This window comes from Mizuhopecten yessoensis, unplaced genomic scaffold (assembly GCF_002113885.1).
Source record: "Mizuhopecten yessoensis strain PY_sf001 unplaced genomic scaffold, ASM211388v2 scaffold4481, whole genome shotgun sequence".
NCBI classification, from domain to species: domain Eukaryota; kingdom Metazoa; phylum Mollusca; class Bivalvia; order Pectinida; family Pectinidae; genus Mizuhopecten; species Mizuhopecten yessoensis.
The window spans coordinates 59,812-72,859 of NW_018405568.1; the positions used below are offsets into that span (position 1 = coordinate 59,812).

Here is a 13,048-nt window from a genome sequence, read left to right on the forward strand (position 1 = left end):
TTTCAGTATCTATAAGATCAACCTTGTTCCGAAGAGACCAAACATTTAAGTGCATTATTGATAAATCATTATAGTAGTTTCTTTGATTAATACTGATTGATGAGGGACCTGGATTAGAGTGAATATTTCCAGACATCAGAAGTAGAAGTTTTATAACAAACAGAATGTATATAATATCTTGAGTATACTTGTAGTGATATCATATTGGTATTACAGGCAGTAATAGAGGAAGATCTATAACATAGCTTACAATCACACACAAACATACTTACAAACTACTAACACACCAAAAAATCAAAAAATCAAAATAAATAACAATAAGTAAATAAATATGCAGAGACTTGAGGAAAGAAATAACAGTAGGGACTAATGAAAAATAATATTCTCAGAATGTGGAAAGCATCAATTTGATATTTTAAATATAATTTCATAGAGAGTGGTATACTGAACTTAGTACTATCAACACAATAAATAACAGTAGTTTCTTGAATTCAGTGTAACATGTTCAACTATAACTCAAAGAAAAAAGAAAAAAAAATCAATTGAAGCAGATAAACAAATTAATTATTTTAAATATATATATACAAATATTTATATACAGACAGAACATGAAATCAATCATTTGAGACAATCATGTTATATTTTAAGATTTATTCATATACTAGTAACCTAAAGTTACATACATGTATAAGAAGAAAAATAATGAATAGTTACAGATTATCAGTGGTGTAAGGGAGATAACCTATTCAGAGAGGTAATCTATAAATATATCAATAATGCCAATAGTGAGCAAAATTTGGCTGAATTTCAAGAAATAAAGCAAATATTATACGTATACGGTAGGTTCCATTATCACAATTAAGACGAAAAGATTTATTTGTAAATATAAGTATCCAATGACAAATATAACATGGAGTTAGATACCTTATGAAAAACCGAGAAAAACAAGAAGATTTATCAAGAGCAGACACAACAATCATAACAAATAGCACATAAACATGAAAAAAGAATCAATAATTAAGTATATAATAAATAAAAATAAAAAATGAACACAAGCAAGACACAAAAAGTTAAGCAATTAGAGAAGCACAAGCAAATTGAAATATTGGTTGCTAATAATGTATATATATATAGTTTACCATACATGTATATAGAGTATACATAGAGCAAAATAGTTAAGTGGCTTGCTTGCGAGTTATTAGTCAAGCATAAAGATTATTCAAAGGCAATTACATGTAATGATGCCAGACACGAATAATTAAATTAAGTATGCAAAATAAAAGATTGATTGCTAATGTTACAAATATTATATAATATATTACATGGATTAGGTTTCAAACCATAGTTAATGGCAAGTTATCGAGCTTACTTATTTTGGTAAGGGATTTACAGCAGTAGCTGAGCTATTGTAATTATAGATAGATAATGTGTTTAAGTTGAATAAATATAGGGAAAGAAAATGAGCAACAAGATTCAACAAGGCAAATTTGAAAAACAAAACAAAATAAGCACATGAACATGTAAAATGTAAGAATTCATGCATAACGTAAATAATCAAGCAAAACTAGCCAAGCAAAATGAGATATTGGGCACTCATAATATATTTGTATAGTATAAATAGATCAAATCTATTGTAGCTATAGGTAAATATAAGTGAATTAATTCATAATAGAATAAGCATTACAGGAATATTTTCAATAAATAAAATTTCACATAGAGTTTAAAGCAATGAAAATGTAAGTTCTTTTGTAGGCAACAAGCATCATCAACAACAACTCGGTATACTTACTGCAACAATAAATGGCTCCATTGCTTACATGTTCCTATGAAAATATAGAATAATTGTTGTTATAATTCAGGATCAAGCAGGGGATAAATATGTGAAAGTACATGTACAGGTAGCTATATGTTGGAAGATTATATCAGATGATCAAATTAACAGATTAAGCAGTTCAAACTAGACATGGTATATACAAATACATGAGTCACCATGATATAAATTCACAGTTGTACTGGNTTCCAATATTAAATAATGGTACGCATAACTTATATCACTGTGACGGGTATAAAATTATCTTTCCTATACTGGTCTCCGAATGACAATCCATGATATATTATAGGAGATACAGCCTAATATATACAAAAAATCAACAAAATAATCTTCACGCCTGAATGCATTCCGGGTTTTGTCCTCATCCACTAAACTATGAACGTAGAAAAGGAGCCGGAGCCGGTCGACCATTCCGGAATATGTATTATAATTAGAAAATATTATAACATAACATGGTCATTTCATTTCAGAGATTTTAGGATTGTAAAATCCTAATTTTGTCAGAATAAAGTCTATGTATCTATGCAAGCAGGGATGTGTAGTACATCCCTGATGCAAGGTAACATTATGATTTTGAAGAAGGAAACCCCGTTACAAAACTTTATCAAGTTTTTCCCTTACCTCCTTGAAGGGAGTGATTTCAAGGATTGATATCATAGCATACTGTTTTGATGATTTCGTTTCTTTTCCTTTCAGTATATAAGAGAGATAGCAATGTTGAGTTTATTAGAGACAAAATATAGTAAATATGAGAAGCACACTTGCCAAGACCTACGAAGTTCGTGTTCGGCATTATCATCAAAGCGTGTTGTCACAGAAGAGCGGTCAAGCTTTCGTAATTGCATCTTTCAGCAAGTTCTGTCTGGAGTTCTGACCGTTGGCGATTAAGCACTTCATATGCATGGATTAGCATAATTAAATCAAAACAAGATGATACATGGAAAACAATCAGATACCAACTTGTCTTCCGGCGCTGGCCGTGCCGTCCACACCTACCTTGACCCCACTAATCTCTTTATCATATCAACGCAATCTTTATCGGAATAAACTTTCTAAAATTGTTGAAGGAACAAATACGATTTGTGTCTCAACATCCTTTTCGCACTAGCTGGTATTTTTTAAGTACAGTCTCACTGTCTGTCGACCGCCGGGTCAATGTACATGCAACTAATTCGATCAGACCTAAGGCGTTTCAAAGTAATTCTATTAAGTTACCCCTCCTCGACGTCTGATATGTATTCGTATCACGTTATTGGGAGAAGTCTGTATCGCTCACATTTGTCCCAGATTTGATCAGGTCCACGATATGTTCTAAATGAGCCTTATTGTTCTAACAATAACAAGCAGGTTTGCATTAGTCACATTCCTTCACCGTTGTACTGAGTACAGTTACAATTGATACAGTAAACCGTCAATAATTGTTGACGGCCAATCAGAGTACAAAGTGGCTATGTTGAATTTCAAATATGTTGGGGAGGGGGGGGGGGGATTTGATATATATAATTCATTAATACCATATCTTGGAAAATCAGTTGAGGAGTCTTGCTAGTTTTGACGTCACTGTTGTAAAACAACAACCTCATGCATGATTCTATAATATATATCTCTCTGTTCATAACACACAAAGAACATAATAGTACAATATAATTAAAGTACAAATATACAATATCTACTCTGAACTTCAATACTTGGAGATGGAGGTGGAGATGGTCAAGGTTATTCAATATATGTTGATTGGACGGATCATGGTATTACTAAGGCTGACAGTCGTAATGTACTTGACCAACCACAGTCCAGCGTTGTAGTCATTACGTACAGTGGTCAAGATCAGCTGAAACCTGTAACGCAATGACCCATCTCCTATCCATGTTGTTCATCCAGGCGTTAATTAATTGTTCAGTCTATTAGAAAAAAATCTCAAATAAACGACAAGAGTAATAAAATCAGTGACGAAACCAAATCCACTGGGTAGGGAGAGTTTAGAGGTTCGACTCGCCGGACCGAACGTAATGAAAACGTGACAGGTACCCTTAGGTATATAGCTCCGACACCAAATTAAACCAGTCTATCTAGTTTCGGACAAAAGTATACACTCTCCAGTCCCGGACCAAAAAAGATAGTATACACTTTCCAGTTCTGGACACTGGTAAGTACTCTCCAGTCCCGGAAAAAAGTATACACTCTCCAGTCCCGGACACCGGTAAGTACTCTCCAGTCCCGGACACCGGTTAATACTCTCCAGTCCCGGACACTGGTAAGTACTCTCCAGTCCCGGACACCGGTTAATACTCTCCAGTCCCGGACACCGGTAAGTACTCTCCAGTCCCGGACACCGGTTAATACTCTCCAGTCCCGGACACTGGTAAGTACTCTCCAGTCCCGGACACCGGTTAATACTCTCCAGTCCCGGACACCGGTAAGTACTCTCCAGTCCCGGACACCGGTTAATACTCTCCAGTCCCGGACACTGGTAAGTACTCTCCAGTCCCGGACACCGGTAAGTACTCTCCAGTCCCGGACACCGGTAAGTACTCTCCAGTCCCGGACACCGGTTAATACTCTCCAGTCCCGGACACTGGTAAGTACGCTCCAGTCCCGGACACCGGTAAGTACTCTCCAGTCCTAGACACTGGTAACTCTCCAGTCCTAGACACTAGTAAGTACTCTCCAGTCCCGGACAAAAGAATACACTCTCCAGTCCCGGACACTGGTAAGTACTCTCCAGTCCTAGACACTGGTTAGTACTCTCCAGTCACGGACACAGGTAAGTACTCTCCAGCCCTAGACACTGGTAAGTACTCGCCTGCCCTAGACACTGGTAAGTACTCTCCAGTCCCGGACCAAAAGAAAAAGTATACACTCTCTAGCCCGAGACACTGGTAAGTACTCTCCAGTCCCGGACCAAAAGAAAAAGTATACACTCTCTAGCCCTAGACACTGGTAAGTACTCTCCAGTCCCGGCCCAAAAGAAAAAGTATACACTCTCTAGCCCGAGACACTGGTAAGTACTCTCCAGTCCCGGACCAAAAGAAAAAGTATACATTCTCCAGCCCTAGACACTGGTAAGTACTCTCCAGTCCTAGACACTGGTTAGTACTCTCCAGTCCCGGACACCGGTAAGTACTCTCCAGCCCTAGACACTGGTAAGTACTCTCCTGCCCTAGACACTGGTAAGTACTCTCCAGTCCCGGACCAAAAGAAAAAGTATACACTCTCTAGCCCGAGACACTGGTAAGTACTCTCCAGTCCCGGACCAAAAGAAAAAGTATACATTCTCCAGCCCTAGACACTGGTAAGTACTCTCCAGTCCCGGACCAAAAGAAAAAGTATACACTCTCTAGCCCGAGACACTGGTAAGTACTCTCCAGTCCCGGACCAAAAGAAAAAGAATACATTCTCCAGCCCTAGACACTGGTAAGTACTCTCCAGCCCCGGACCAAAAGAAAAAGTAAACACTCTCCAGCCCAAGACACTGGTAAGTACTCTGCAGTCCTAGACACTGGTAAGTGCTCTCCAGTCCCGGACACCGGTAAGTACTCTCCAGCCCTAGACACTGGTAAGTACTCTCCTGCCCTAGACACTGGTAAGTACTCTCCAGTCCCGGACACTGGTAAGTACTCTCCAGCCCCGGACCAAAAGAAAAAGTATACACTCTCCAGCCCAAGACACTGGTAAGTACTCTACAGCCCTTGACACTGGTAAGTACTCTCCAGTCCCGGACACTGGTAAGTACTCTCCAGTCCTGGACACCGGTAAGTACTCTCCAGTCCTAGACACTGGTAAGTACTCTCCATCCCTAGACACTGGTAAGTACTCTCCAGCCCTAGACGCGGGTAAGGACTCTCCAGCCCCGGACCAAAAGAAAAAGTATACACTTTCCAGTCCTCGACACTGGTAACTCTCCAGTCCTAGACACTAGTAAGTACTCTCCAGCCCCGGACCAAAAGAACAAGTATACACTTTCCAGTCCCGGACACTGGTAAGTACTCTCCAGCCCCGGACCAAAAGAAAAAGTGTACACTTTCCAGTCCTAGACACTGGTAACTCTCCAGTCCCAGACACTAGTAAGTACTCTCCAGCCCCGGACCAAAAGAAAAAGTGTACACTTTCCAGTCCTAGACACTGGTAACTCTCCAGCCCTAGACACTAGTAAGTACTCTCCAGCCCCGGACCAAAAGAACAAGTATACACTTTCCAGTCCCGGACACTGGTAAGTACTCTCCAGCCCCGGACACTGGTAAGTACTCTCCAGTCCTAGACACTGGTAAGTACTCTCCAGCCCGCCCTAGACACTGGTAAGTACTCTCCAGTCCTAGACACTGGTAAGTACTCTCCAGCCCTAGACACTGGGAAGTACTCTCCAGCCCCGGACCAAAAGAAAAAGTGTACACTTTCCAGTCCTAGACACTGGTAACTCTCCAGCCCTAGACACTAGTAAGTACTCTCCAGCCCCGGACCAAAAGAACAAGTATACACTTTCCAGTCCCGGACACTGGTAAGTACTCTCCAGCCCTAGACACTGGTAAGAACTCTCCAGCCCTAGACACTGGCAAGTACTCTCCAGCCCCGGACCAAAAGAAAAAGTGTACACTTTCCAGTCCTAGACACTGGTAACTCTCCAGCCCTAGACACTAGTAAGTACTCTCCAGCCCCGGACCAAAAGAACAAGTATACACTTTCCAGTCCCGGACACTGGTAAGTACTCTCCAGCCCCGGACCAAAAGAAAAAGTGTACACTTTCCAGTCCTAGACACTGGTAACTCTCCAGTCCCAGACACTAGTAAGTACTCTCCAGCCCCGGACCAAAAGAAAAAGTAAACACTCTCCAGCCCAAGACACTGGTAAGTACTCTACAGCCCTTGACACTGGTAAGTACTCTCCAGTCCCGGACACTGGTAAGTTCTCTCCAGTCCCGGACACCGGTAAGTACTCTCCAGTCCTAGACACTGGTAAGTACTCTCCAGCCCCGGACCAAAAGAAAAAGTATACACTTTCCAGTCCTAGACACTGGTAACTCTCCAGTCCTAGACACTAGTAAGTACTCTCCAGCCCCGGACCAAAAGAAAAAGTATACACTTTCAAATCCTGGACACTGGTAAGTACTCTCCAGTCCCGGAATAATGTATACACTCTCCAGTCCCGGAAATGGTATACACTCTCCAGTCCCGGAAAAAGGTATACACTCTCCAGTCCCGGACACTGGTAAGTACTCTCCAGTCCGGGCACCGGTAAGTACTCTCCAGTCCCGGACACTGGTAAGTATTCTCCAGTCCCGGACAAAAGAATACACTCTCCAGTCCGGACACTTGTTAGTACTATCCGGTCCCAGACACTGGTACATCTTTATGTAATTACTCTCCACTCTCCAGTCCCGGAAAGAAAGTATTCACTCTCCAGTCCCGAACACTGGTAAGTACTCTCCAGTCCTGGACACTGGTAAGTACTCTCCAGTCCCGGACACTGGTAAGTACTCTCCACTCCCGGAAAAAAAATATACACTCTTCAGGCCCGGACACTGGTAAGTACTCTCCATTCCCGGAAAAAAATTATACACTCTCAAGTTCTGGACACTGGTAAGTACTATCCACTCCCGAAAAAAAGTATACACTCTCCAGCCCCGGACACTGGTAAGTACTCTCCAGTCCCCGACACGGGTAAGTACTCTCCACTCCCGGACAAAAGTATACACTCTCCAGTCCACAGGGGCGGGTCAGACCTTTTAGCCAACGGCACTAATCCTGTTGTACTCGTAATTATAAAGTCTTTTCCGTGTGTTGTGTATCGTATTATATATATAGGATTATGTGTTGGGGATCTCGCCCCTTTTCAATGTTGTGACCCAATGACAAAGTCCCCAGGTGTGGGGTTGGACCCAAGGTTTGATCGGAAGCATGGAACGTTTAAAGACTATGTTTTCACGCTTCATTTCTGAAAACATCGTATAAGACTTATAATGAAAAGGGGATTGATCAGGATTTATAGTGTTTATATGTTCACTGTCAACTGTATGAATCAAATTTGGTTTCAAAGGAAATATATTCAGCATCTTAGGACACACATGTGAAATCGTATCAGCCTATAAAATTTCATGAAAGATACAATATGCTTAAAATGAATAACATTGTAGCAAACAGTTGTTTCGTTTGTGAGGGCTCCTCGTTTATCGAGGCCAAAACATTGGTCTGTATTATTTTTTCAAAACGGAAAGGGAGGTTCATAAAACCCGATAATTGTTTGAATTTCAAAAAGAAGAAACGTACTGGTAAATTAGATGTGGATATCTGTTGTTTATTTTGTGTGGTAACCTGAAATGATCACCTACACAACAAACAATGATAAAGTGATGCACTACTTTCTGTACATCAAGGATGTGATAGGTATGATATAAAGGTAACAATACCAACAGGTGTCGTGTTTCAGTGTGTACATCAATGATGTGATAGGTATGCTATATGGGTAACAATACCAACAGGTGTCGTGTTTCAGTGTGTACAGCAATGATGTGATAGGTATGATATATAGGTAACAATACCAACAGGTGTCGTGTTTGTGTGTACAACAATGATGTGATAGGTATGATATATAGGTAACAATTCCAACAGGTGTCGTGTTTCAGTGTGTACATCAATGATGTGATGGGTATTATATATAGATAACAATACCAACAGGTGTCGTGTTTCAGTGTGTCCATCAATGATGTGATAGGTATGATGTATAGGTAACAATACCAGCAGGTGTCGTGTTTCAGTGTGTACAGCAGTGATGTGATAAGTTTGATATATAGGTAACAATACCAACAGGTGTCGCGTTTCAGTGTGTACAGCAATGATGTGATAGGTATGATATATAAGTAACAATACCAACAGGTGTCGTGTTTGTATGTACATCATTGATGTGATAGGTATGATATATAGGTAACAATACCAACAGGTGTCGTGTGTCAGTGTGTACAGCAATGATGTGATAGGTATGATACATAGGTAACAATACCAACAGGTGTCGTGTTTCAGTGTGTACAGCAGTGATGTGATAAGTTTGATATATAGGTAACAATACCAACAGGTGTCGTGTTTCAGTGTGTACAGCAATGATGTGATAGGTATGATATATAGGTAACAATACCAACAGGTGTCGTGTTTCAGTGTGTACAGCAATGATGTGATAGGTATGATATATAGGTAACAATACCAACAGGTGTCGTGTTTCAGTGTGTACAGCAATGATGTGATAGGTATGATATATAGGTAACAATACCAACAGGTGTCGTGTTTCAGTGTGTACAGCAATGATGTGATAGGTATGATATATAGGTAACAATACCAACAGGTGTCGTGTTTCAGTGTGTACAGCAATGATGTGATAGGTATGATATATAGGTAACAATACCAACAGGTGTCGTGTTTCAGTGTGTACAGCAATGATGTGATAGGTATGATATATAGGTAACAATACCAACAGGTGTCGTGTTTCAGTGTGTACAGCAATGATGTGATAGGTATGATATATAGGTAACAATACCAACAGGTGTCGTGTTTCAGTGTGTACAGCAATGATGTGATAGGTATGATATATAGGTAACAATACCAACAGGTGTCGTGTTTCAGTGTGTACAGCAATGATGTGATAGGTATGATATATAGGTAACAATACCAACAGGTGTCGTGTTTCAGTGTGTACAGCAATGATGTGATAGGTATGATATATAGGTAACAATACCAACAGGTGTCGTGTTTCAGTGTGTACAGCAATGATGTGATAGGTATGATATATAGGTAACAATACCAACAGGTGTCGTGTTTCAGTGTGTACAGCAATGATGTGATAGGTATGATATATAGGTAACAATACCAACAGGTGTCGTGTTTCAGTGTGTACAGCAATGATGTGATAGGTATGATATATAGGTAACAATACCAACAGGTGTCGTGTTTCAGTGTGTACAGCAATGATGTGATAGGTATGATATATAGGTAACAATACCAACAGGTGTCGTGTTTCAGTGTGTACAGCAATGATGTGATAGGTATGATATATAGGTAACAATACCAACAGGTGTCGTGTTTCAGTGTGTACAGCAATGATGTGATAGGTATGATATATAGGTAACAATACCAACAGGTGTCGTGTTTCAGTGTGTACAGCAATGATGTGATAGGTATGATATATAGGTAACAATACCAACAGGTGTCGTGTTTCAGTGTGTACAGCAATGATGTGATAGGTATGATATATAGGTAACAATACCAACAGGTGTCGTGTTTCAGTGTGTACAGCAATGATGTGATAGGTATGATATATAGGTAACAATACCAACAGGTGTCGTGTTTCAGTGTGTACAGCAATGATGTGATAGGTATGATATATAGGTAACAATACCAACAGGTGTCGTGTTTCAGTGTGTACAGCAATGATGTGATAGGTATGATATATAGGTAACAATACCAACAGGTGTCGTGTTTCAGTGTGTACAGCAATGATGTGATAGGTATGATATATAGGTAACAATACCAACAGGTGTCGTGTTTCAGTGTGTACAGCAATGATGTGATAGGTATGATATATAGGTAACAATACCAACAGGTGTCGTGTTTCAGTGTGTACAGCAATGATGTGATAGGTATGATATATAGGTAACAATACCAGCAGGTGTCGTGTGTCAGTGTGTACAGCAATGATGTGATAGGTATGATATATAGGTAACAATACCAACTGGTGTCGGGTTTCAGTGTGTACAGAAAGGTAGCTATAATGATGAGATATATAGGATACTATGTGTCATGTTTCAGTTACGATGGCGGTGATATATAGGTAACAATGCCAACAGGTGTCGGGCTTCAGTGTGTACAGTAATGTAGCTATAATGATGTGATATATAGGATACTATGTGTCATGTTTCAGTTACGATGGCGGTGATATATAGGTAACAATGCCAACAGGTGTCGTGTTTCAATGTGTACAGCAGTGATGTGATAGGCATGATATATAGGTAACAATACCAACAGGTGTCGGGTTTCAGTGTGTACAGTAAGGTAGCTATAATGATGTGATATATAGGATACTATGTGTCATGTTTCAGTTACGATGGCGGTGTTGGGAACTCTGTGCTACTTGGCGCTGGTCAGTCTAGTGTCTGTGACGTCAGTAGAAGCCGAGTGTCCACATGATAACGGTACCTTAACTAGATGGAGTGACCCCACTACGTGGCCTACAAACAAAGTAAGTAAACAACTCCCCAACCACCACCAACAACACCGAATAGGTTTTTTTCCTATTTTTGTTTGTTTTTGTTTTATTTACTCAGTGTTGGCTCATAAAGTTCATTTTTTGTCAGTGCCGTTTATCGGTAAAGCATATAAGGCCTGTTAAATTGATTTCAATTCAATACTTTATAAGCTATCTTTTTAAAATATCTTACCGAAGATATATAATATCGATTACTATTCTCTTTATTTCCTCCAATATGAAGATTACATAAACAGAATAGTTACCTATCAGAATCAATCAACATATATACATGGACATTGGAAAGCACACATGTGTCGTTATCATAATGTGTACAGAAATATTTCATAAGAGAAAGGAGACTGTAAATGGGCATAATTGCTTAAAGGTTTGTAGTATTTTTTTTAACATTTTATACACTTGTGTCATTATCCCTAACCTTAAATGTTCATTATAGACATCTTATAATTTAATTCGCTACCCAATAGGGTATTAGTCAAATCAAAATTTGGCAAATTATGCAAATAGACATTGAGTTGTATATCACATATACTAATTAAATGACACCATACTTTGTATTTTTTTTTAGGTGTATTATAAATAATAAGAAATGAGTATCATGACGTTCATGTCTTCTATCTTTTATGGTATATTTTATACATTATATCAGATATCTTAAAAGTATACAGTGGACTCTAGATATTTGTCTAACCGGCCAAATCAACGATAGTAGTTATACTCTGGCTTATCCAACTCTGTCTATTCTGTAAACAGGCCTTGTTACTTAGTTTTAACAATATTTATTGAAGAGTGAAGTAGTACAAACTATATAGACGTATACATAATATGCAAGAGGGTTTGGTACGTAACAAGCGGACAAGTCCTGTGCCTTCCTAGTCACATGGAAAGTGTTTTTACAAGTCAGTTGTTCTCATATCAGTGACGATGAATGATTAATTAACGAAAATACAAAACCTTGGTATATATTAACAAAATATATCATACACATATGTATTCTTAGTTCTAATTACATTCAGAAACTGTATTTAAGCAGACTCCCTACAATCCGGAACACTCTACAACCGGTAAAATGATATGGTCCCAGTGATGTCCGGTTTAGACAGAGTCCTATGCATATTTTTTTCAAATATAAGATATTGTATTTGATATAGAGGAAATCTTATATAATAATTAAGGATATCTTTTATAATATTATTAGATACATTATAAGCATTGCTCCTTAAATGAATGTTAAGTTGGTTTGCCATAAATGAGACATTTTGTTTGCAGCTCCCAGAGGCCAGCGCTACGGTTAGTATTACCGGTCACGTCCTTTTGGACGTGTCCCCTCCGGCCCTGTTCGGTATTGTTGTAGAGGCAGGCGCAATTCTCGTTTGGAGTCCGGAAGGAGATTTCCACGTGTCCACAAATTACATCCACGTGAAAGGCGCCTTCCACATTGGCTCCGAGACTTGTCCATTTGAGGAAAACGCTCGAATCACCCTGACGGGTACGTGTTTATTATGTTCTCTGCAGCAATAAAAAATAATAATAAAATATGCATAACACGCGACTTTATAATTTGTATAACGCCTACATTACACTAACATACAAAAGGGACATCCAATTCTTTATAAATACAAATTAAACCTGGTTTAATGTAATTTATGAATGTCCTAGTCATACTTTGTTTTTTATTATGTTTCAATATCATGAATTTTAAAGTACTGTATTTGTTGTATCTATGATTGATATGAGCGGACGCTGACCATTAGAAGGAGGTGAGAAGGTCAAAAGTCGTATGAATTTGTGGCTATTTTTAGCACCCTATATAAGTGTGTGCACTAGCTGACCCTAGGTCACTAGCCTGCTGAAGATGATGGAGGAACAAGGTGTGTACCTTCTTTTTACATCATGATCTAATTTTGAAAAATATCTAAGTGAATTTTATTACCCACCACCTCCCCTTCTTGCCTCCTTCTCAATATGATTATT

At 39.1% G+C, this 13,048-nt stretch overlaps 1 protein-coding gene across 1 annotated transcript in view; it reads left to right on the forward strand.

Moving 5' to 3' along the window:
* Positions 1-10,912: 10,912 nt before the first annotated feature.
* Positions 10,913-13,048, forward strand: part of LOC110449085 (transmembrane protein 2-like) — a 34,311-nt gene continuing 32,175 nt past the window's right edge. Inside the window, exons 1-2 of the mRNA XM_021495697.1 lie at positions 10,913-11,047; positions 12,344-12,563. Coding sequence (XP_021351372.1) covers positions 10,913-11,047; positions 12,344-12,563 — 355 coding nt within the window. The remainder of the gene's footprint in view (positions 11,048-12,343; positions 12,564-13,048) is intronic.